Source organism: Carassius gibelio, chromosome B11 (genome assembly GCF_023724105.1).
Source record: "Carassius gibelio isolate Cgi1373 ecotype wild population from Czech Republic chromosome B11, carGib1.2-hapl.c, whole genome shotgun sequence".
Taxonomy (NCBI): Eukaryota; Metazoa; Chordata; class Actinopteri; order Cypriniformes; family Cyprinidae; genus Carassius; species Carassius gibelio.
The window spans coordinates 24609329-24636763 of NC_068406.1; the positions used below are offsets into that span (position 1 = coordinate 24609329).

Sequence of the window (27435 nt, forward strand, 5' to 3'; positions counted from 1 at the left end):
GGCTGAGATCGCAACACATTCTTGCATTGTGTTATGGATGAATTCAATGAAAGTGTTTATATTCATATACTTATGTAGAGAATGTTTCGGGTCTAAATGTCTATAATTATGTTTGATAGCAATAATATTCATTGGAATAATGCCTTTGCATTTTTATTTGTTGCATACAGATGCTTTAAAGTTGGCTTTTGGCCAACATTGAGATCTTTAGGGATTTGTTTACCATAAAAGCCACACATCATCTGAACCTTGAGAGCTTTTAAGTCACGGAAATAAACGAGTTTGAGATAAGGAGCTAAAAACGGCAACCAGCACATGGCAGCTGCACTAGATAAGAGCTGAATTGTTTGGAGGTGGGCTCACATACTCCATGTAGGAAGCATGAAAATATGGGGCGACAGCAAAGGTGAAATTAATGATCAATCACTCACAGTTGCATGACAAGGTAGAGGTGGGATTTGTTCTCAAAGATGTCCTCCAGGGAAACTATGTTGGCATGTTTAATCCTAGGACAGAGAGAGAGAAAAAAATAGCATGTCAACTCAAGAAAAAGGCAAATATCTAGGCTTAGTACATCTTTACTAGTACTTCAGAAACAAACAATATACTTTCAGAATGCAATGTAGCATGAGAGAAAAAAACGCAACAGTCTGTAGTGAAAGTGAGGCATGTGATAAGATAAAATCAATCAAAAGCATTTGTATTATATTATAAAAATATCGCAAAAAATAATTACTCATCCCTTGTTGTCTTAAAAAAAATAAAAACACTAATCCCTAATTTCCATTATTTATTCTGTAAAAATGGCAAATTATTTGAGCTGTAAAGTTTTTTTTTTGCCCATTTATAACCATTTTGGGGTTTTGCTTCATGATGTCATGGTAAAAATGTTGTAAAATTTTCTATAACTTAACACAAAAATTTAAATTAAGCAACTTCATCGCACTTGTACACATATGGTTTCCTACTTGTTGCTACATGGTTGAAACCGCAAGTAGTTTTTGTGGTATAGCAACATTTCACAAGTGCTGCCAACTGAGCACAAATTGTTTTGAACCTCAAATATTCCTTTAAGGCACAGGATTGATCCACAGCATGCAAATTTGTTTGGGTGGAGCCGAAAGTGTCATGGTGTTATAATTAGTGTTTGTGTTACTGCAGATTCACAGCTCATATTAACAGCTTTAATCAATCCGTCTCCAAGAGAGCTGTTCTGACACCAGATCTCCACTCGTCCAGACGAATCTCTGCCACAATGTTCTAGACTGTTAAACTGACCCAGAGATGCTTCATAAATATTTACCAAGGGGATCCGGAATCAGATTTCCTGTTGCCTATAGCCTGGGATGCCAAACAATTATGAAACCAGGTCTGAGTGCATTGACTGAGAAAGAGAACTAGAGAAAAACCAGACAGAGGAGAAGGGAGACAGCTCTCATTTGGTTCCATCAAATGTCTCATGCCTATTATAAACACAGTGTAAGACATGTTACTAACAACAGCATAATGTGACAGTTCCAGAGCAGCTGGCATGAGCTCTCGTACCGAGATGGCAACGAGCAAAAACATCTCACAAAAGTGAGGAAAAGTATTTCAGCTTTATTTTAATCCACTGTCTTTAGTGGTCTGTAGGTAGTTTGAGACTGCGAGAGACTGATAATTTGACTCAATCACATAACTGCATCTTTGCTTCTTTTTTGCACTTTTGATAAGTTTTGTAATATACACAAACTCCAATAAATGTATATATTGATTTTCAATAATTCAACAGTCCAACGTTAATTATACCTGACATGGCACCTACTGTACATATTGTAAGTTAAATTGCATGTATGTATGTGTGTGTCACACACACACACACACACACACACCCTACTGATTAAAAGTTTGGGATCAGTAAGACTAGTAATGTTTTTTTAAATAAGTCTCTTATGCTCATCAAGGCTGCATTTATTTGATCAGAAATACAGAAAAAAATATTTGTAAAAATTATTATTAGAATTGTCAATGTTGGCAATGTTGTGCTGCCATATTATTATTATTTTTATTTTTGAAACTGCGATACTTTTTTCAGGATTCTTTGATGAATGAAAAGTTAAAAAGAACAGCATTTTAGCATTCAATATATTCAACATATATAATATATATGACTTCTTAACAATTTAAATTTTATTGCTGAATAAAAGTTTCAATAGCTATAAAAAAAGAAAGAATACAAACTTTTGAACTGTAGGGTATATTGTTAGAATTTATTTTTTTTTTTTTAATAAATGCTCTTATTTTTAACTTTTTATTCATCAAATAATCATTAAAAAAGGTATCACAGGTTCCCAAAACTATTAAGCAGCACAACTGTTGCCAGCACTGATAATAAATCAGTATATTAGAATGATTTCTGAAGGATCATGTGACACTGAAGACTGGAGTAACGATGCTGAAAATTTGGCTTTGCATCACAGGAATAAATAAGTAGTGTACAGTATATTAAAATGGAAAAATTGTATTTAACAATTTCAGTATTATATTGTTCCTGTATTTCTCAGTTTTGATGAACAAAAGAAACTCCTGTAAAAAACATTCAAAATAATTCTGATCCGAAACTTCTGACCCGTACTTTATCCTGACATTTCATCTTGGATGACATTTCAGGGAACTCCAAATGAACAAATTACGTCATGTAAAAAAAAAAAAAAAATCTTTCAGAAATGGTCTGATCAGTGCAGGGAGCAGTGAACACTGCGTAGGAACGCAGCTTGTGACATATTGAACAGACTGTACTTCCCTCCCACACAGCCTTGTGTTCATTCAAATTAAATATGCCGTCTATTCTGACTAAAGTCTATGAGGGGGTGGATTTTGTATTAATCTAGTGCATAATAGAAAAGAGTTAAAGAAGAATGCATAAACTAATGTCGCACATGTTCCTCCATGACCCCTGAGTCTCAGTCTTCACGGCCCCCACAAAGGTTTACAGCCCAGCTGATTATCATTGACTTACAGAAGGGTTGGATGAGTGTGTGTGTGGCATGTGTGGGCTCTAATTGAGCCGGGAATCCCACACACCTCCCCACTGGCAATACAACACGACAGAAGCACCTGAATGAGTCACCGAGGCTCATTCTTTCTCTCCTGTCTGCTACATGTACGCTCACCCACTCCCCTTCTCTCCTCCTCCCCTTTCAGGCATAGTGGAGGCCTCGTCTTTGACTTCTTCTAAACTACACACCACTCAACCGTGGGCAGTCAGAGATGACACGATTCCAAAGCAAGGTTATTATTGTTAATTAAATTGACTGGCTTACACTTAATTTTCAGGTGTCTGTGTTACAGCGTAATGACACATGAAAGTACTGTGAAGTATTTCTGTAATATCAAAGGAACAGTTCACCCATAGAATAGAGCACACGAAAACTGAAAAATTTTAGAAAATGTACTCACCGTCAGGTCATCCAAGATGCAGATGAGTTTTTCTTTCTTCATCGAAACAGATTTGGAGAAATGTAGCCCAAAAATTAGCATTACATCACTTGGTTAGCAATGGATCCTCTGCAGTGAATGGGTGCCAGCAGAATGAGAGCTGATGAAAACATCACACATAATCCACGTTTTTAACTTCAAACAATTTATGGATATGAAAAGATGACTAAAGTTAAAATGATTGATCACTTGATGGATACATAACAATGGATTTGTTTATTACAAACAAGCTTTTCACCTCACAAGATGTTCATTCATGGACGGGAGTCATGTGGATTACTTAAATTTGTGGATTATTGTGATGTTTTTATCAGCTGTTTGGACTTTCATTCTGACGGCACCCATTCACTGCAGAGGATCCAGTGGTGAGCAAGTGATGTAATGCCACATTTCACCAAATCTGTTTCGAATTAAGAAACAAACTCATCTGTATCTTCGATGGCGTAAAGGCGAGTACTTTTTAAGGCAATGTTTATTTTTTTTGGTAAACTTTTACTTTAATAAACAACACATAGTTTCTATTTAAAATTTTAATTACAAGTGGGAAACTCGTTGAAATTTCTTCAACTCCCAAGGTCCTGAGTTGGGGGGGTGTCAGTGAGAAAACCTATTTAACGCAATGTAAGGTGCATATGTATTTATTCTGTATTTTTTTGGTCGATTTGTTAAAATGAATGAAAGGATTCTTTTTTTGCCATTTACAATAAAACTAAGTTGCATATAAAAAAAATATGATATAAAAAAGTAGGCCTAACGCTATAATTAATTAGTTATGAAACATAATGCGATTAAAATATTTTAACATAGTTGAATATTTAACTACACGTACATCATACAATTTAAGATTTTGGGGCAAAAAAAGGCCTGTATGAGGTTTTTCACAAGTCGAGTGCTGTTTATGTCCAAGAGTGCAAATGTGATTTTTCTACAACAGTTCAGTAAATATGAAGTCAGTAATGTGCTATATTTTAAACACAATTTTGTCTGCTTTTTGCTCAATTTTGCTAATGAAAATATTACCTATAAAGTCACAGCAGAATTGTTGTGCGTCTGTTTGATAGCAGTGTTTAGTTTTCTGAATGAATCTGCGTTTTGAACGAATCATGTGAATCAATGAATCTAAAGGCCATTCATAGATACAGCCATTTTCTTAATTCCTGGATGAATCAGCCATTTGAATGAATTGAACGACCACATGCTGGCAGTTTTAGTTTCTTCTTTAGAATGTTTTTTTATTTTTTATTATTAATTCATTGATATCACAGGGATATTAAATCGCTACACCATGTGATTGATAAGAAAAACGAATTTAATTGATTGACAGCCTTAAAAAAAGATATGAATACATAAACAATTCAGTTATCAGAAGCTTTATACATTGAATAAAAACAAAAAAGCAAAAACACATGGATGCACATTCTTTACTTATTACTTCGTAGAAGATGAGTTTAAAAATGGTGTTGATTTTTTTTTTGTCGCCATTTTGCTCCAACCAAAGTGATATGAAATCACCTGATGCCGTAATTACGACTTGCAAACTAAATAAAAACTTTCGAGAAAGACTTGAACGCAACATATTTGACAGTATGGAAGCACAGATATTTCTGTTAAACTGCAATTTTAATAAGCAAAAAAAAAAAAAAAAAGAGATGGCACACAGTTATTTAATTTATAAAAATTCACAACACTTCTTCACAACCTTCTCTATGATGATGTATGCAGGACTTCACCAATAAGTTTGTCTGTATAACTTCCACCCCTTTCTTACAATCAGCTGCAAGCTCGTGTTGAGATTCTCCCTTCATTCAATCAAACTAATGGACGGAAGTCATTGCCCTACATACTGTATGCCACAGCACAAATGAAAAGATCTTTCACAACTTCCATTAATTTGCAAATTTCATAAGCATTAAATTACACAGCACAATACAATTTTATTAAACTCTTAGCTACAGTACAATGATTGTTTTTTTCACACTTATGTTGTAGCAGTACATTGTTTTTTTTGTTTGTTTTTTGGCCAAAATCAGGCACCTTAGAAGGCAACACAATGTTGCAGCCTACTGTACCTCTTAGAACAGTCTTCACATTGAAGCAATGATGCCTTAAATTTGCTGTCTAAGTAGGACAGCACATTAGGTTTTGCACCAGAGTTAAATAAATGAGGATGCAGTTGGTTTTTAAAACCCTAGTTTAAGTCTAAAGCCATTTCACTGGTGCCAGCAGCATTGTTGAGAAATGTGACTTTGCAGCAGGCTGTGAGTGCTTCTCTCAAATCTCTCTGCGAAACGCTGTGCCTCTTTGCCTGTGGTAACCCGGGCAACCCAGACACTAAAAATAGCGTCGGCAGCTCCGGCTTCAGTCATTCCCTCAGAGCTTTATGATTCCAGAGGTTTAAACACGAGCTTCTTAACACACAAACAAATCACTTACTGTCCTCTCACCCTGAGATAGCACGGCTGTTACACATATATGAAGATCTTAATGGACTTCACAACCATGGGCCTCACTGTTCATACAGCTAGTAGGTGGTGATATTTAAAGTGTGTGTTTGTGTGTGTCGTGCACATCCGTAAATGAACTGAAACAGCGGTTTCAGTGACTCACTTGTGGAGCACGGCGATCTCATTTTCAATGCTGTTCTCTTTCCCCTCCAGAGCTTTTTTCGGGATGCATTTTATCGCCACTAGCTTTCTCGTCCTCTTCTCCTCTGCGAGCATCACCTCAGAAAAAGCCCCTCTGTAAGACAAGATCCATATAATCAATCAGTGTCAGTTTTACCAATCAGTATTAACTAATTTTTGCACCGCAGAAGTGAATTATACCTGAAATTAATTTAAATACATTTACACAGACTGTTTCATGCAGCTCAGAGTTGGGATGAATGCATTTACTCTGCATTTACAATTGCATAAAAGATGTTATGAGAATTCAGTAAGAAGGTCCTACATGGACAGATATATAAGCATTTAGACTATAAATAGCATATACATTTCAAAACATTTCATGATTATTTGAACAAACTTTAACTAAAGATTAACAATTATTATAAATGTATATAACATTAACAAATGAAAAACAAAAATCAGAAATGTTGCATTGGCTCATAACTGAAATATTTTTAATTACTAAAATGACTCAAATTGAAACAAAAATGAATGAAACTACATTAAAATATTAATACACACTACAATAGTTTCCTAAATAATATTCAAATAATAAAGGTTCCTGGGCCTGAAAAGGTTGGCAACTGGCTGCACGATATTGGGAAAAAATTATATTGCGATATTTTATTTTTCTGCGATATATATTGCGATATGAAATCTAATAAATTTTTTACTAAAAAACAAAAATGGGGTGAGCACACTTAAATTCTCATTTTAAATGATTAAAACATTAACACCATCATGTCAATTGATTAATATGCGCGAGTGAGAGAGAGCAAGACAGCGCTCGTGTTGTTTGAAGTCGGTGAGCGTGCGGCCGGGCTCTCTCTCTCTCTCTCACTCTCTCTCTCTCTCTCTCTCTCTCCTCGCTCTCTCTCTTTCTCGCTCACTCTCCCTCATTATCTCTCGCGCTCTCTCTCGCATTCTCTCTCTCTCTCTCTCTCTCGCGCTCTCTCTCTCTCTCTCTCTCTCTCTCACTCACTCTCTCTCGCTCTTTCTCTTTCTCGCTCACTCACTCACTCTCCCTCGTTATCTCTCTCGCTCTCTCTCTCTCGTGCTCTCTCTCTCTCTCTCTCTCACGCGCTCTCTCTCTCTCTCTCTGCCCTGTTAAACTAACAGGACTTAAAAAAAACATGCAAATGATAAACTTTCACTCTATGATGGTTAAGCTGTACAATTAATCCGCGAATCACGTTCGTTAAGGGCCGGGGAGCAGCTGGTCCCTACAGTTAATGAATAACGGATCAACTACGATGTGACTATCATGGATTCGTACATTGCGATATCGATGCTTAAACAACACATCATGCAGCCCTATTGGCAACCCCAAAACATTAAAGGCAGATGCCTATATGCAAGATTCCTAAAACTGTTGACATAAGTGACATCCTGCTGGGAAAGCTCTTTTGTTATTTTAGTTTTAAGTTTTCTAGTGAAAGACACAGATGGGCTGAATGTTGACTCAGACAGACCTGTCTCAACAAGACCTAACCAGACACAACTTGGTACAATGGCAAGTAATAAAAGCTCTTCCATGTAAATGTGATAAATCAGCTGTGAATGAGACAAGACGATTCAGTTTCTATTTCTGTAGCCCTGTCCACAAAGAAATCTCTCTGGCTCATAGGTCACTCCACCGCTGAACATCAAACACTTTTAACCGTTAGAGCTAGTGGATTGGTTGAAGATGGAGAAAAACAGGAAGCAGATACTAAAAGACTTCCTCTGAAGGGATGACACAGGAGGTGAGTTCTCTAGAAGAGTTCAGGATTCAGATGAAGTATTTAAACGCTGCTTTCTGATTAGATCAAAAACACTGATTCATTCAGGAAATAAACAACATTAGTGTGTTTGGGTCAGAGACACATGATGTTTAACTTTGAGCTGGATCTGAGGAAAAATTTGGTCTGAAATGGAAGTGATATCAAATAGAATTAGAGTTTATTTATTCTCCTGGTTAAACTTGAATGTCTTCAAAATTCAAAGTTTTTTTTTCCCCCTATGTTTACATGAAGCGATATAGACACGTACACAAGGTGATTTCCCGCATATCACATCATTTTATCCAACAATTCAATTCAATTTAATGTTGTGAGCTACACTTTAAACAGTTTTGTCAATATTGTCTGTACTGTTTTTACTTTATTAAATCGCACTGTGCCTTCAATCAACATGCAGTTCTTTTTTGTTACTAATTGAATTTAAGTTTAGAACGATCGTGAGTCAATAATTCAATGATCCATTTAAAGTCATATGCTTAGTTCCCAAATTATTTAGCCATTTCAGCAAATTGGTTGAATAAATAACTGAATGACTTGCCCATCAAGCCACTGACTTGCTACTATCTAATGGAGGTTTTAGTTTCATATTTAAAGGTATAATTTCATTACATTTATAACAGCATATGTAAAACGTTTATCTAATAACATATTTTATGCAATTGTAAATGCAGAATAAATGCATTCAGACCACATCTGAGCTGCAATAAACAATATGTGTTAATAGATCTAAATTCACTTCAGCTATCTGCATCACTTCTAGTGCAAAAATAGATTTGGTTAATACTGATACTAATAACTAATACTAATTTGATAAAAAATTTAGGGCGTGTTATTGATATCATTTAATTTATTGATTAAAATGCGGAAATGTGACAAAAATTGATGCATACAAATTTGAAAAGTTAGAAAAAAAAGTCAATGTGCAAATGCTACTGGAAACCAATTTAAGAAGGGCTAATACAGTCACTTAATATAAAATTAATTAATTTCATCAAAATAAATTGTTAAATTACTTAAATAGTAATGCTGCCTTGGCAACTAACTCAAATAAATAATTTTAAGAACTAAAGTTACTAGAACTAATACTGAACAGAATTACTTAAACGTAAACTAAAATGAAAAATGTAAATATAAATATCAATTTTCGAAATATTAATGAATTCTAATAGTATTTAAAAATTAAACAAATTTCACTGGTTCCTCAGTCAGGAAAAAGCAACATTGGCAACATTATAACATTATAGGCAGATTCACACAGTAGTCCTAAAACTCAGATGCAAAAAAGGTTTTGTTGATGCTGAAAGTGTAGTATTATTCTAGTTGCATTTACTGATTAAATGTGAGAATGTGGCATAAAAGATTATTCACATGTCTAATAGAAAAAAAATCCCCTTAAAGGTACAACTGCCACTGGAAATTAATGTAAGCTTCAGGAGTCAGCCATCAACAACCAGCCAAGGCACCAGCACAAAAACACACTTAGCAAAATACTGCATAATTATAAGAAAATAGCATTTTTGTCAATACTACACACCCCTAGTTTCAAGTGAACAATAATTTACTATGTGTTGATATATCCTCGGTTGATTCAGTTGTTTCTATACCATTACACACAAAGATCCACACAGTCACGAGACCAGAAGATCCGTGATCAGGCCTAAAAGCTCTGATATCATCAGCAAACCACCCAGTCTGTTCAATATTTGAGAATGGAATGAAGATTAAGAGTAAACTCATTATTAAACAGGATGTGATTATAGCTCCTCAGCAGCACAGATCCGGCCACACAGACTTATCAACGAGAGCTCAGCGCAGCCATGGAGGACAAACACTGATATGATACACAGTTAAGCCTGCATGTGTGTATGTGTGTGCACATGACAGGAGAGGATGAGAGAAGGCTGCGGGCTAAACTGCCAATGCTCAGCATGCGGAGACACATATACTTGCTTGTTTACAGCAATGCCACACTAGTGCTGACACACAACTGAACATGATGGCGCACAGATATCGATGTGACGAGTGTAAAACAGCAGACCCCGCGTACAGTATGTCAAACGTGTTTTGTTTTAGTCATGTAATGTTCAGTGCTGGGACCTCATCAAACTCAATATGGTTCAACACCTGGGATCAGTTGCTCTGCTGTGCACACTAACACACACAAACTAGTCAACACTATTCGGACTGCACATGTAGGACTGAAACAGGAAGTCTTAGTGAAGTGAGAAAAAAAAAAAGTGTTCTCTAGCTAAAAATATCTGCACAGATGTTACATGAGTTACAACTGAGTAAAATGTATACATACACGTAACAATGCAGTAAATATGGATACAATGATTTCAAATGATAGGAAACAGAAATGTAGAAGGTTTTAATATTTACGATTTCTGAAGCAATTAAGCTGTTGATTGCTGCAACCAGAACACTGACAAGTCATAACCAGTCATTCAAGACCAGTTTTGTGAACTGGATTAACCGATCACTTGAAAAGATTTGACTCAAAAACTCAGTTTCATCACTAAGTTATCATATGGGGGAGTGAGTGGTAATGGCATAGACCATAGACTGTATAAAAACATGGACGTGGTGTCCGTGACGTCACCCGTAGACTCCTGAAGAGAGTTTTTGAAGCCTAAAGTGTGAAGAGCGAGCCGTCGCCATCTTGGCAGCGCGTCACTGCGCGACTCTCCCAGACAATCGAAAATTGGCAAAAGGGCGGGAGCTGGTTGCTGAAGCCACATTTAATTCACCTGTCAATCAAGTGGCCACGCCCTTAATTATGCAGAACTTTAAGGCTTAATATAATTTAAACGGATGAGTTATGAAAAAATTCACCCCCCTCACAGTTGTCATGAAGGGCAAAATTAGCAATATAGACCAAAATAATTTTTTGCACCAGGCTGAAAACATGTTTTTTTCTACTGTAAAGTTGGGAATTTTAACATGGGGAGTCTATGGGATTTTGCAGCCAGCCTCAAGTGGCCAGTCGATGAATTGCAGTTTTAATCAATTCCTTATTGGCTTTACTAGAGAGAGGGGGAGGTTGCTGCTCGGCATTGACACAATTTTCCAGGGTGTTGCAATGTGGTTGTTAATGTACTCTGAATGTTTTTTGGTAGGGGTAGACAATTTATTGGTATTTCAGTACAATATGATTTATCTTAAGACTTAAACTCACTAATAATTTAATATCAGAATTATGAAAGCCACGTTTTGGTCACACAGGGCCTCATTTATCAATCTATCTTTGGACAAATCAAATTATGACAGGGTTCACGTGTGATTCGTGATCAACTCATATGCCGCCAATCACATCGTGAGAATGATCATACATTGATAAATTTTGCGTCTGAAAACAATCGTCATTTAAACACCACGCCCGGGTTAGAAGCCTTGCCCCTAGAGTTTACGACATGGAGAAACATAACCCAGCGAAAAGGAGGCAATAATCTAATGAAAGAGAACATGATCTCACTCCAAAAACACATGCTTGTCATTTCAAACTATTTCATTCATTTACGTTTATTATACGTATATTACATATCGGTACATATAATTAAACAAATTATTTAAATTGAATGGTATACATAACAGAACAAGAATGAAAAATAAGTAGCTATAACATTATATAATAAACTATAAAATAAAACACAAATTAGACTATAGCAGCATTCAACAGCATACAAACATTAAGACAAAATTATTTTTATTTTAAGCAAAACTGAAATGGAATTTCACAAGCCTCTCTCATTCGACCATAATCCAGATGTTTCCATTTTGCCATGCAACATTTAGTTGCTAAACTATTATTTGTTAAGATAAAAAGCATTTACTTTCCTCGTGTTCCAATATCCACTTTAAACGTCATCCTTCACATAAGCAGAAATGTGTTTGTCTGGGTGCTGCACACTGATTTTAGAGGACCTTTTACATTGACCACTGTAACTTTGGTATTTACTTGTCTGCATTTTCTTTTTAGGATGAATAGCTGAAATGTCAAGTTAGCAATGCTAGGAATGTTGCGTGTATGTGTGTGGGGGGCCAGTGCAATCAGTTGGATTTAATCAAATAGGAGAAAACCTAAAGAAAACATAAATTGCAAGTTTCAGAAAAGGAGGGATGGAGGAGCAACAATAATGTACATTATGTGGAAAATAATGTGTTATATTTCATTAAACGTCTTGTTCAGAAAGCACTGGGGATTGTGGAATGCTATAGAGCAAAGCAGCACATTCCTCTCCAGTCAGTGACACAAGTGGACGGCCATCTGGTGGAGCCAAGGGACGTGGACTAGATTAAAACACAGGCCTGTCTGTTGTGGCTTCCTGATTATACTTCCTGAATGACACAGAGGACAGAGGAAGGGTCGCTGGGCCAGAGATGGACTCCAAAATATGAACTTTAATTAGTTATGATTTTAAAAAAGCACATTTATTTTCTATGATCTTCTTTGATTTATTTTTCACTGAGATTGTCACAATGCACTCTTCGGCTGAATAATGTTTCTGCCTACTATTTGGAACAGTCATCGACATCTTTGGGAGGATGTCTATAATACTCTCACATGCGCTCTCATTTATCTTCTCTTTCCCTCCATTAAGCACTCTTTCCCATTAATATACTGTCTATTTCTCTCTCTTTCTTTCTCATGTTCCATTAACAACAGTCTGTTGGGTTTTTGTTATGGCTTCTGCTGGGTTTGACTTCTTTTCAATACATTTTTAAGGAATAGTTCAATAACCTATAGTTGTAGTCCAAACTTTAATCAGTTCAAATCATAAACCAATCATTAAAACCTCTTTGATGAACTGGATCAACCGATTCTTTGAAAAGATTTCGCTCATCACATAATGTTATCAAATGGCTACTTTTATAATACATTTATGGTGCATCCATGTAATTTTGGAAGCTTAAAGCTTTAATTGTTTGTTCTAATAGCATTAAAAACAGTGACCAGTACAATATTAAAGATTTCTTCACACTAAATTAGAGCACTGAGGCAAACAAACTTCATGGGGACGTGACCTTTTTTTTAGAAAACTAATAATCTAATCTAATTAGATACCACAAACAATTTAATAATTCATCTCTCAGGAGACCGACGCCGCATGACATCTTGCTTCCTGAGGCAGTGCTCAGCCTAAATTCAGTTCAGCGCAGGTCCCACAGACTTAACACAGAACCGTCACTCGTACTTATGTAACCTTCCCCAAAATAAACAAAAAAGCAGGTGCAGCTTTTGTGCTGGAGGCCAGATTGAGACTGAATCGTGTGAATCAAGTCAGATGGCCCAGTGTTTCTGGACGGATGCCATATATCTCTGCTTAGCTCGGGTTCAACTCCAGAGTGTGTGTGAGATCAGCTGATCTGAGAACAGCACTGCTGATTTGACATTTTTAGATCAGAATCTGGATTGGGACGAGGCAGGCTGATTCTGGGTGAACCAGTTATTTACATTACGGTACATATGGCATAAGCATGCTACAGTCATAGTGTGAGCACACACACACACATAATCCATTAAGCATAAAGTGGTTATGAAAATTGTAAATCAGATGACCAGTAAGTAAGTGTGTTTGTCTCGATCCTAAACTCTATGAAAACATAAAACTAAAGGACAGTAGTCTGACAATCCAAAATAACAATAAAGCAATTATCTTTACTGCTATGATATACTATTCACTATATGCATCTGTCCTATTCTTTTAGTTCATTGTGATATTGTAGCTGAATGTTTCTGGCACACAGATGATGTGATTCACAGATGTCGTACAGTGCACTTAGAACGCAGTGGCTCAGGGTCGCACACAAACATGCACAAACAGCAGCACTGAATGATCCCTCCGGATATTTTTGTTTCCAAAGCAGGAGTTGCGACCTCACACCTTGCCGTCGGCCGAGCCCAGAGGTTAGCCTGCAGACACTACCATTAAACATTAACAGACAATATCTGTAATGACTAGACTAGACAAACAGAAAAAAGAAGTGTTTAATGTTATTTGTATAAAGAGAACACTATTTGTATGGGCCCTTCACGGATGTTCACTTCCACATGGCCTTTTATGAAGTGTACATATGACGGTCAGATGAAAGGAAGTAATTTCATTTGTGTTTTACACAAAAAAATACATATAGCACAAATGTGTTATAACATTTATAAGCTATGTTTCAAAAACTAGCAAACTGCCTTGCTTTTCCTTGCCTTGTTTTGAGAGCTGCATTTGCATTTTGTGTCTTTTGCAGCACCTCAGATGTGACATTGTGTTTTAAAAATTTGGTGCTAAAGTAAAAAGTTGTTTAGCTTCTGTGTGAAAAACACGTTTTGTGTGAATAGTCCCGAACTGATTTGCTGAACACTGCGCTGCATCTTTACATGCACAAGACACCCAAATTGCTACTGATTTTGGAATTAGCATGTTGCTAAGCTAACACCCCAATAATAAACTGTATAACTGTAACTGTAATCGCACACACAAATTGGGTGATAGTCAAATTAAGTTCAATTTTTTTTTTTTTATTAATACTTAACGGTCCTGAATAAAATTTGAGTACATTTGTAACATTTCACCTAATGTTAGCAGTATGAACTTTAGTGTTTTCTTTTTCGGTTAAGGCTGCCGGTTCCTGTTTTTCCTTATATGGTTTTGTTGTTCATGTTCAGTTTAACTCTTGAGTTAATTTGCTCATTAGTCATTATAAGTTAACTCCCATCACCTTGTTTACCCTTGTCAGCTGTCCTATTTAAAGTCTCCTTTCTGTTCAGTTTACTGTATGTTATTGTTAAAAGACATTTTGTGGATTATATTGGTCTCCATCGCCTTCCGGAACAGTAACACCTAACTTGTATGTCACTGTGGATAAATTTCAAGTTCAGCATAGATTTTTTTTTTTTTTTCCTGTAATATATGCATGTGATTGTAACTTAAATTCTGGACAAAATAAAGCATCTTAAAAGCTACCTGGTCACTTTTGAAATAGCGTTCACATTGGAAGCAGTATAGTAGTAGGTGGGTTGGGAATGGCTGATAATAAAGAATACACTGTGAACCATCACTTGAGGTGAAAAAAAAAAAAAATTTCCTGTGAAAGTCTGACTTGATGAGCACCACCTCATGAATGCATCTGCTTGTGCAAGATGGGCACACCTGCTCCAGGAAATGGGGGAGGGGCTGATGATGTAATGATTAATGAAGCAGATTAGTGGGCCGGGGGGATATGGAGAAACAAGCGACAGCAATCAGGAGATTCAACTTTCATTCCTGGGATAATCGCTGCAGAAGACACTCCTCGAGTGCCTCATGACACACTCACTCGTGTGTGTGAACGGATGGAAAACTGTGGCAATGCCCCTGAGACTTGTGTTTGTGGGTGTATATGCGTGCAAATGCATGTGTGCACAATGATTGGTGACTGAATAATAAATGCACGGGGACACCTCATGGTGTTTACCAGCCTGGTAGAGACACCTGCTCTCTGCTCTCCCACACACACACACACACACACTTTTGGTTACAGCTCACACCTCTTCTAGCACATAAATGATTAAAACCAAGCAGTGCAACCGGTTTTCAAATATATATATATATATTTATAAATATAAAATTATAATAATAATAAGTTTGCTTGCTCTGTGAGTGTGTGAATTAATAGCATATAGTTTCATCTACTAAACTCAAACGCGTACACACATACATGCATTCATATATATATTTTTGTGTTTGTGTGTTTGGAAGAGATTCATAATCTTCCTATTTAATTGTGAACAAACATGTTTACATTCATTCTCACGGTCTTACAAGCATCTTAAAAACATGTCCTTCCCCGATAAACTTTTATACCATACGATAAAGAACAAAATACATATATAATAATATAGAGTATAGTATAGTTGGCCGTATCACCCAGCCCTATAACAGAGTGTTTAATGCTGAATAAATATATGCAATGCACAAAGTGACTTAATTTTCCTTTCTTTACAGAGAAAAACAAACATCAAATTGCTGTTAATACCAAATTATGTGGTTTTCACTTTAAATATTTGTGCTACCACCCAAGCTGCTCTGACAACACTTTGGATGACACACTATGTCCATCTTGCTGTGGGTTAAACCAACACTCACAAGAGCCATGACTGCATCCGCTAATAAGCAGCAAATGGAAATCCAACATGCCTTACTGTGCTTCACATCAATGAAAGAGAAAGCATTACATCACTATGGCAACTCCGTGATTGGGTTCAGCTCAGTGCCTATTCTGAGGGATTATGGGTTCTTCATAATCAGATCAAGTACCTGGAGGAATCAAAACTGGATATCCAAGTGCTGAAACATTCTTCTGTTCAACAGGATGTTACACAGCAAAACAAAGCCAAGGCAAGTATCATTTTTACTACTGCACATGGATTTGAATAAACCCAGAACACTAAGCTCATTCCACTATGTTTGTACTACAGACATATAAAATATAGATAATAGATTTAACACTCAAATGAAAACTAGATATGCTGTGTTGGCAACTAACTGAAATGAAATAAACTATGAAATAGACTAACCATGCTAAAATGAAAAAGGAAATACATACAAAGCTATATGTGACCCTGGACTGCAGAACCAGTCTTTCTGAATTTCTGAAAAATAAGCTTTCTATTGATGTATGGTTTATTAGGATCTGATAATATTTGGCCGAGATACAACTGTTTGAAAATCTGGAATCTGAGGATGCAAAAAAAAAAAAAAAAAAAAATCTAAATACTGTGAAAAACGGCTTTAAATTTGTCCAATGAATTCTTAGCAATACATATTACCAATCAAAAATGAAGTTTTGATAGATTTACAGTAGGAAATTTACCAAATATCTTCATGGAACATGATCTTTACTTAATATCCTAATGATTTTTGGAATAAAAGTAAAATCAATAATATTTACCTATTCAATGTTATTTTTTTTATTATTTATTTTTGCTATTGCAAAAACATTAACCCAGCGACTTAAGACAAAATGACAAAAGCACAACAAAATTACTCAATTTTAAAGTACATTTAAAATGAAACCTGAAACCATGAAACTAAATCAAAATATTAATAAAAACTATAGAAGTAATAATATAAAAAGTTACAATGGTCTACATGTTCTACCAGTGTAAAAAGTTTAAGAGGACTCTTAAAAGTATGAAAAAGCAGACAATTGACTTTTCCTTGTCTGATGTAGTAAACAGACAGCAGGCAAAATAAACAAACAAACAAAAAAAACCTAAAATTAAAATACTACAATTAAAAAAAAATAGTATACTAAACTAAAATTAAAAAGTGAACTGAACCTAATTCAAAATAGAAATTATTATTAAAATACAAAATAATATTACATAAATAATACTACAATATCTGTTGCTCAAACTGTCGAGAATGGCGCTAGCAACAACAGAACAAAAGGAATGTTGACGATCAAAATTAAAGAAGTTAGAACATTTAAATATATAATATTTATTCAACTCTTTGACTGAATGATCAGTTTTCACGAGGGATTTCTGACATTGGACAGCAGCTGAATGGACCTCTGTTCACGTCTGTTCACGTCTGTAAGACATCTGACACCTCACCGTGTGCTGTAGACCACCTCCTGCTGTGTCCCGGAGTGACTTCTTAGGGCTGGGAGAACGAGTGTGAGTCATGTTATTGGAAACAGAGCTAAAAGTCTTCTTGAGAAACCCCAAATGCTGACTTGTTTGTCTTAAGGCACCTAAAGCTAAGCAGGTCTGACACAATTATGCTGACCTGACAGAAATTCGTCAAACCGCTGGCTGTCCTATGCTCTCGCCGTCTATCAATCACTGAAATGAAAGTATGAGAGCACAGGGTCAGGAGCAACAGCAGCGTGCAGAGGTGATCCATACTCTGTATTGATTTTAGATTATTCCAGTGCTTCCAAACTTCCCACTCACTGCCAGCCCTGCAAAGCATGATGGGAAGCGCCATAGTTCTCGCAGTGCCACTAAATAAGGCTGGACATGTGATCTGTTGTTGAAAAGAATGACATGCCAGAAAAAAAATATATATTTATTATAAATTAATTATTATATTACATTAATATTAAGCAACACAGCCATTTTTAGCTGCTATAATAAGTCTTCTTTTTTCATTAGTATTAAATCAGGATATTAAAACGATTTCTGAAAGTTTGCTGACATTTATTCAAATAGAAAACAGCCATTTAAAATTATAACAATATTTCACAATCTTACAGTTTTACTGTATTTTTCATCAAATAAATGCAGCCATTGTGAGACGTATTTTAAAATATCTCAGCAAATCTTACAGACCCCCCCCCCCTTAAAATGCAAGCATACCTAATATATTAGACACATACTATTGTCAAAAGCCATTTAACAACTACATAAAACATAAATGTTATAATGTAGTTATTGCTTATTTGCTCCCACCATCAATTTTATTTTAGAGCGTTGTATAAAAATCCATCCTGCACAACATACTTACATAAAAATGCTGTGCTCATAAATATTTTGATTAACTGTACAGAAACTGCCAACCCTGCTCTACTCTATTAACTAAAAATAGCTCTGGCTACCGGCCAGCGGCACTCTCTTAGTTAACGGAAAACTGCTTCAGTCACAGTCCCCCCTCCAATTCCACCTTCTATTTTATAACATCGATGTTAAATCTTTATTTAAGGTCTTTAAGGTTTTTCAGATTACTGGAAGGCTTTCATGGTAACAGCGACACAAAAACATGCAGGAAATACAATCGATGCAAGCTCTTTTGTTACTGTGCGGATGCGTGGTCACTACATGATCAAAGTAGGAAATGACCTTCAGACCAGATACCAAGCAGAAGAAAGACCAAAATATACAAAGGGACACTAAACCTTCTAATATGAGTGAATACAAATTGGCCCCATTTACTTACATGTGTTTGTTCTTATTGAAACTAGGCACAACTTCTGAAACAACATTATACAATGTTTTAAATGATGCTTCAGTAAACAACAAAAAAAGAAGAATCTGTGTTATATTAGGATATTCGTTATATACAGGGATGCACATAAGTGGTCCGCAGTTCCGCATGTACGACCAAAATAAAAAATGCGTAATATAAATATGTTCTGAGAGCGCATTTGCGTACCGACATGGTTGACAACTGTTAATGCATAATTACCATTTTAAATCACAAATTGTCCTATATAAGTTTTATTTTCAACCTGAAAGCATGAATCTAGGCTATGCCTACCATTTCAAAGCACAATGCAAAACTGTGACATTCATCCACTGACGCTCTTTAATCAGTAGCAGCGCTAAATCCGGAAGCGCGTATACTTACTTGCCCGCGACCCGCCAAAATAAAAGCCTGCTGATTTTAATTTTGAATATGATGAAAATGCTTTTGTTAATTTATTTTTAGACGCTTTTTTGCAAAGCGACTTAAAATTGGGGAATACATAAAGCGATTCTTCTTAAAGAGGCAAACAAAGTAGTAGTAAATATTAGCATTTTATTTTTAAGTTTATTTACTATAAAATAAATGCATTTGTATTTAATACTAGGGCTGCTTTTTATTTTTAATAATATGATCACACACTATTATTTAGTTTATTTACTATTATTTAATTTAAAAAAAACTAAAGTGCAATAATATTATAACTATTATTAATTATTTTTTTATATTTGCATTTAATGGGTCACGCTATATGCATTGTGAGGACCAAACCAAATCTCCAGGTTCTCTTATGAGAACCAGGCTGAAAAAATGATGTGCACCGCTGATTATATTAGCATAATATAGTCACTTGCGAACTAAAGTCACATTTGCCTTATGACTTAACCATAGCAACAGAACACTAGTGTTTTTCAATAGAGTCTACAGAAAACACACAAATACTGTCATGATTAGTTTATTAAATAAAGAGAGCTTTAAAACTGATGCTTTAGTGAACGAAAAATAAGAATCTGTAATATTAGTATATTCATTATATTAGTATTATTATTGTGGAATATAGATGCTTGCATCTACAGTCATGTCGACCTAAGGATCTAACCATATAACAAGTGCACACTGCAGTCTTGCTATAGGTTGAGTTTCAGATAGCAAATAAGTATTGTCATTATTACTTTATTATACCACGGTCTGTCTGAATGCTCGATTCTGATTGGCTGGCGGGTATGCATTAAAACCATTTAATGCACAGGTAATTCCAAGTCAGATTAATCACCGGTCTATATTATTATACAATTCTGATTAGTAATATGCATTGCTAAGAACTTCATTTGGATAACTTTAAAGCTGATTTTTCTCAATATTTAGATTTTTTTGCACCATTAGAATGCGGATATTCAAATAGTTGTGTCTCAGACAAATCCTGTCATATCCTAACAAACCATACATCAATGGAAGGCTTATTTATTCAGCTTTTAGGTGATGCTGTTTTTAAGTAACCAAATTCACAACTTCATTATTGGCAGAAAGAGATGCAGAGACGCAGGTAATTCACGAACGCAACTTTCTCCTCCTGATGTAGTAATCCTTTCCACGTTCCACATTGTTTAAATAACAAATGCATTTGCACCCATTTGTGTGTTCATGGGTGTGCTGTTCTGAAAACAAAGTGTGTTCAGGCGCATTGTTGACGCGTTGCTATTTAGAGGCAACTGAAATAGACTGCACCATAGACCAACTAAGACCTGGTCTAAAGTCAGCTTTTTTTTGTTGTTATTTAAAGAGCGTGTTGGTAAAGGCAGGTCCACAGCGCGCACACACTCTGCTTATTTTAAAGTTGGAAAAACTGTATTCAGAAACTCTGAAAAACACATGCATGCAAGAATTTAAGTCTAATGTACATTTTTGATAAGCATCGCAGTAATGTGTACTTCCCGAAGATTACACAACCCTCTTAATGATGTCCTCAAAAAACAGTCTGTTTAATCTGAAAGTGTGTCCACAGGAGTCACTTAGTCAAACATTTACTCAAGGAAGTCATTATGGTGTTGATAAACTGAGTTTGTAGAATAACTACATGAGCGCGGGGGCACGAGGGATTGGGTGGGGGTGAAGAAACATGACAGTTTTCAGAGCCGAGTACATCAACAACTGTTAAAACAGAATGGAACAAACAGCGTCCGCCCAAAAGCTAAATACACAGCCTGTATCTCTTGGATACAAACAGAGCCAACAGCAAACAGTGCTTTCACGAGAATCCACATACACCAGGAATACTGTAATATATCTGCAACATACTGAAATATTGCTGTAATGTATTGTTTGATAGCATAAGCATGTAAAACCAATTGCTTAACAGACAAACATCCAAGGCGTAGGGCCATAGAAGAGTCTGGAATTATGTCCTCAAATAAAAGAGATGTGGAGAAACCACCACAAAGACATCAGCTTTCAGCTGCTAATGTGTTTTGGGTGACTGCTTACTGACCAACTAGTATCTATGAATTATGGCTCAGGTTCCTCCTTCAGTGTTAACACCAATGACCATAACTACACCTATAACATTTTAACAGTCGTTCTGGTTTTACAAAAACAGGGACATCCACACCACAACTCTAACGATAACTGCGCAGAGTAACGATATTAGTGGAATCATTTTTCAGCTAATGACCAATAAAACAATCAGATTTGAAAACTATCCATTTAAAGCAAATTACATCATGACTGTAGCATGAGCTTGAAGTAAACAAACCGTAATTGGTGCGCACATTAATATAATTATAGTTATCCTTGTTGTTATAATTTTTGATGTAAATGGCCCTTAGGTCCATGGGATTTTCTTTTTGGTTTATGGTCTGCTGAACAAAAAATAAATAAAATTAAAATGGAGAACCTACTGTTGAAACTACTTCAACAAACGTTAAAAAGGTTGAAATGCATAAAATTGCAGCAAACATTTTACTGTAGTACTGCATCCATATTATGCTACTGCGGACCTTGGAAAACATCTCGATGAAAACGATGAATGAATAATAGAGCCGCTTCCTGATCCTGATCATGTATCTACAGAATGACTCAACTGCCTGCCGGAAAATTTATCTTAAGATGGTGCTGTCTGTCTTTTAAAGCATTTTAGTGTGTTTCTAGATGGCCTGTGGTCATAAATCCAGCTTAACCACAACTATGGTTTATTGCTGGTACAAAATGTTCTGGAGACTTGGTACAGATGGTCCTAAGGTGGCTTTTATGACTCCACGCCAAAGGAAATGGCTTTGGTTTTTGCATCAGTTTACATTTCCTGAGCCTCACACTTACTCAACAGAAGTTTTAGTGAACCACATTAACAGTTCGACATTATATTGACATCTTCTCCAGTTTATGAGTTAAATTTTATGCGTCTGGCTATTTAAAGAGTTTATTTAGCCCTAGATTTGATGAGGAGCTGCATACTGTCCCTCAAAGCGGTCAACTACAACACAAAGTCACGCAGACGAAGCCTGAAGAAGATTCAGCAGACCATCACGACTGGACAAAACACCCCAAAAATCCTTTCCACTAGACTGAACATCGAGGCTCTTGATGCTCACACGTTTACTCACCAGATTATTAATAGAAAATAAAAACTTTGTTTCCATAGCAACAGTTATAGTCCATATGGAAAGTGTCTCCTCTTGTTGCCAAGACAACCAACCCTCGCAGTTGAACGATGTAGAGCTGTTGATCTATTCCCAAACAAGCCTGGACAACATCCAAAACTGACCTCAAGAACAGAGTTTGGCTAATACTGGAATCTTGAGACTTGTGAAAGAAAAACTGATTGGGATTAAGACGTTTCCATTCGTTCGGGGACTCTGGGACTGTTTAAAACATTACATGTCTTTCAATGTTCTCATTAACCCCACAGCAGAGAACTCTAGACCGACTCTAGTTAAATAAATGAAAGCATCATTTCGGCTTCTCTGTTTTACTCTCGCTGCAGACATGAGCTCACAGAAGATTCCATTAACATTGAATCCAGGCTTGGGATACGGGCCCAGAATATTCCCACTCCTGTCACCGTTTGGGAAGAGGTCAAGGGTCAACTTCCACTCCCGAAAACTAAACAAGCCCTAAAAATCAGTCCTTGCAATGCCCCCCAGTCTTGAGTAAAGCATGTGGAAGTGTTTAATGAGTGACTTGGGTTTGGAATTGAGCACTGGTTCCTGTTCAGAACTGGTTCCGAAAAAAAAAAAAAAGAAAAACATCTGTATTTTTTTGCTGATGTAGATGGAACATTATACTAAAATACTCTGTGACTGTGTTTTGGGAGAAGTGTTGCACTGCTACTGAATCTACAGTGCCAGAAGAAAAATTCCATGCAGATTGAATTAATAAAATGAAACGAAAACAAAAAAAACAGACGACGAGCAACAGACGTGTGAAGTCGGAACAAAGTTCTAATGTGAGCCAGTCCTTTTTATAGGATCAAAAAGTTTAAAACAATTCAGGATTAGTCTCATTCACTGGTTCTTTGCTCACTGAACCACGATTCATTTCATTAAGTCCAACACAAAATGGGTAAAAAAAAAAATTGTATGTTAAAATTATTGTTCATGTGTCAATGAGTAGTTACCGATAGATATAGAAGATAATATTGCTTTTATTTAAGAGTTAGGACCAAATGTGCAGGATTGTTTTTTTTTAGTGCTAAATGAATAATAAAAAAATTTGCTAAAGAAACAAGTGGGATCAGAAACAGAAAAATTTATAACTATTAAATCTTCTTTGTATTAATAAGCACTTTATGTAAAATGGGCTGCACCGTTTCATATCAGATTGACAGAAACACATGAGCAGTTGTGGGAATTTCGTTGCTGCTTGTCACATTGAGGATATCTGGTTTGTTTTAAGAGAGTCTTACTATAGACGTTTATAACTTTTTTCTCTGAAGTAATTTTAGTCAAGGCTTCTTGCACCAAAAATACTCTGAATAAACCAGACCGGTTTTGCTTTTGCTGCTTATACTTTAAGACCTCTATTCATAAATGAGCTCTGTTATGATTGGATAATTTCCTAACGTAATCTGATTCGCAGAGTGGGCTGACTACTAAATACTGAATGTTCCCTATTAAAAGTCCATTAAAAGCTTGCAAATGTTATGATCGTATACTTGGAACAAAAGAGAAGTGCCATGTCCGCATTATGTCAACACAAAAAAAGTCCTCAGCACAAACTTGTAACATAATTCAAATCAGACAAGTTGATTAATATCAGGAAGAAACAACCACCGTCAGCTCAAACGCAAACATCAGCGGTAGCTCTGTAGATGCTGAGCTGGAAGTAAAATGTTCTTATACTTACGTTCCCAAAACTTCTTTAAAGTCATAGATGTCCTTGATGTTCGATGTTTTCTTTTTCCAAGAGTGTCCATCCTCTCCCAATGGCATTTTGCTACGGTCAGTGTTGGATAAACTGAGAGAAGAAGAGGAAACCATTCAATTATTATGCTACGCAACACATCCTACAGATTTTTCAGGCCCAAACTTACATTTAGTGACATGAAATTTCCCAGAAACTAACTCGGCTTCAGCTGAATTTCTAAAAACTTTGACCTGTAGGGCAATTCACTTGGATTTTGACCTCACCATGTGGAAATATTCAGGTTTACATGACTGCAGTATCATTTAGCCTACAAGTGTCACCTTAAGACACATGATGTGTCTTTTAAGCATTACAAACTTTTACTATGTATAAACTGATCAGTATTCGTGTCAAAACAAGTGCTCCCCATCTGTCTGTTTTCCCTTGAGTATTTCAAAGCAAGAGTTCTGAGAACTACACACTTCTATAACCCAGGGCTTTCTTATTTAGCTCAGTCTTCAGTGAGACATGACAGTGTAAACTGAGCTCAGTCGGCCGCAGCTACTTAAAAGATCTTGCTACAATTTCATTCTTTAATTCTTAGCTGATTAAGCATGGTGGAAACTAATTATTTTCTCTTACTTCAAGACACTAAGAAAAACAAATTTTTCCTGCTACTTACCTGTTCTATACCTGATAAAAAGTATCCACTCGGACGAAAATGGCTAAAGGGCACTACATTCATGCAGAAAACGTTTTTGTGTTTAAAAATGCAAATTTATATTAAAAAAAACTGCAATGTTTAGGGACCAGTTTTTTTTTTTCTTTTCTTTTTTTTTGTTTAGTTGTGTAAATGTTTTATATAACTGTTAATATCAGTACATTTTGGAAACTGTATTCAAAACTAAACATTTTAGACATTTAAAACCACTATTAACTTTATAACAAGCTTAAATGTAATCAAAATCAATATGCAATTTTTATGCTTGAACATTATAATGCTGTGATTGTAAATGTTGCAGAAAAGAAATTGTAGCATTTAGTAGGTTTCTATAATTTGACAATTTTAGAATTTATTTAGTCAAAATAGTATATAATAGATTTTAGTAATTGTACCTACATAATTAGTGGTTTATTGCATTGGTTACAATGTAATAGCTCTGGAATATAACAAGTACAAATATCGGTTAAGCTTTATGTAATTATCAGGGCTGGGCAAGTTAATGCATTGTTATCACGTTAATGCATTAATTGAATAACGCCGATAATTATTTTTTTCACACGTTAAAGCTGTTTTTTTTTTATTATTATGGAAGTCTGTTGCTCACTGGCTATGAATACAAATACAGACAAATCATGCATGACAGGAGGGAATGCTCCCGATCAAATTATTTTGGCTAAGCATCAACATTCACTGTCCACTGTTATTTTTAACAGAAAAGAATGCAACGAGCTCATAATCACTTATTAAAATATAGGAAATAGGAAGTTTCCGATAACACGTAAACAGAGTGCAGTGAATAGTTTTGTTAACTTTGTGGTTTATTATTTTGAGTTGTATGGGATGCGGTAACACATGTCCCTCTCACAATATATTGCTTTACATATCTATCGCTTTTGCCATTTCAGAAATATTCACGCATTCATGCAGCACGCATCAGAAGATCTGCACTCCGGCGTGGTTAGCGCTCACACTCGCTGATCTATATATAACTGAACCGCACTCTTGCCCACCTCTTCCCACGAGCCAGGGACTGCTAAAGCGATCACACTAGTCAAACGAACCAGGCTTTGGGGGTTAAGATTGCCTAGTGTGAGCCCACCCTAATTATTCTCCCAAATCCCGCACTCACGAGTCTCTACCCACTTATCAAGTGTTGTCCCACACCGCACTCTGCTGCAATCGTGCTGGTCTTTAATAGAAAGGTGCCTGTTATAATGTTATGATGGAGGCTCTGGACTCTGAGCATAACTTGTTTTTCTATAACAAAATATAACATATCTTCCTGTCCTGGCAGTGACAAATAGCTTATTTTATATTTAATTGAATTACATTAATGTTAATAAGTTAAATATTTTCCCTGCTACTATGTAAAAGGAGCATCTTATTTGTTGAAAATGTTTGCAAACCATGTTATTGCACTTTTGTTCATGTAGCAGTACTTTTAAACGAAAAAAGTGCAAATTAGTTTTGTGCATAACAATGTGATTAATCGCAGACAATCATGCGATTAATCGCAAATTTAAAAATAAAATAATCGTTGCCCAGCACTAGTAATTATACATTTAAGTACTGAGTCATATTAATTAATTACATGTACTTACTATATAATTAGGGTTAAAATTTGGCTTAGGGTTACTTCCAATGCAATTATGCACAATCAATTGCATGTAAAATATGAAACCTTAAAATAAAGTGTTACTTAAATGTCACATGGCTTTCATAACAAAACCTAAAATGTATAACTTTGTAAATCTGTAAATAGTGTTTTGCCATTTGATTTTCACCAGCACGATTCACGAGTCACCAAACAGCTCAGGAATCGTGAATGTTACTTTCACTCCACACAGCCGTAGGGATATCCTAAGACCAATGCCGAAATAACATTCACGCAGCTTTGCACATTCGGTCGCCCAGCAGGTCTGCAATCTTCAGCAATCGCTTTCAGAAGAGGCTCATGTCTTGTTGCGTGGGGGGTTGTTGTGTCTGTTTTGTCTATATTCTTCTTGCTAAAAGTTGTCATCATCAACTCATGCCAAACCATTTTACCTACTGTCAATCATAATGGTCTACTGTGTTGTTTTTGGCTATGTCTATTCTAACTTAAAAACAGTTGGTTTTTTACTGTATTCTTTCTTTGTAATGACAATGTTTGGATGGGAACCCGGTGATCCACAGTGCGTCTGGATCCAAATGGCAAGCTAATAGAGCAGCTGCGGTGGGATCTCGGTTGCTTTAGGCGTACAGTTTGGGTAAACACTCTAAACTGTTTAAATATGTGCATTTAAGGAGGGCTGTCTCTCCGGTAAACCTCAGTTAATTGTTTCTTAATCGGAGGCAGTACATTTCCTCTTTCCTAAAACAGAAGTTATGCAATGTTGGGTAGTGTCACAACAATGTTACACTGATAAGACATCGGAGCGTTTTGTTTGCTAGCACCAAAATTTAAGTCATAGCTGAACTAGGCATACATTAAAGATAGTTTGGGGTTTAGGAAGTTAAACTTT

At 35.9% G+C, this 27435-nt stretch overlaps 2 protein-coding genes across 32 annotated transcripts in view; both read right to left on the bottom strand.

The window, feature by feature from the left end:
• The window catches only part of tomm20b (translocase of outer mitochondrial membrane 20b), a 67162-nt gene that overhangs the window by 34306 nt on the left and 5421 nt on the right, over positions 1–27435 (bottom strand). The gene's annotated exons all lie outside the window — the stretch shown is intronic.
• On the bottom strand, positions 76–24413 carry LOC127968165 (calcium/calmodulin-dependent protein kinase type 1D-like). The gene is made up of 3 exons (XM_052569138.1): positions 24208–24413; positions 6085–6216; positions 76–506 (listed from the first exon to the last, which is right to left on the bottom strand). The coding sequence occupies exons 1-3, from the start codon at positions 24339–24341 to the stop codon at positions 428–430; spliced, it is 345 nt and encodes a 114-aa protein (XP_052425098.1). The 5' UTR covers positions 24342–24413; the 3' UTR covers positions 76–427.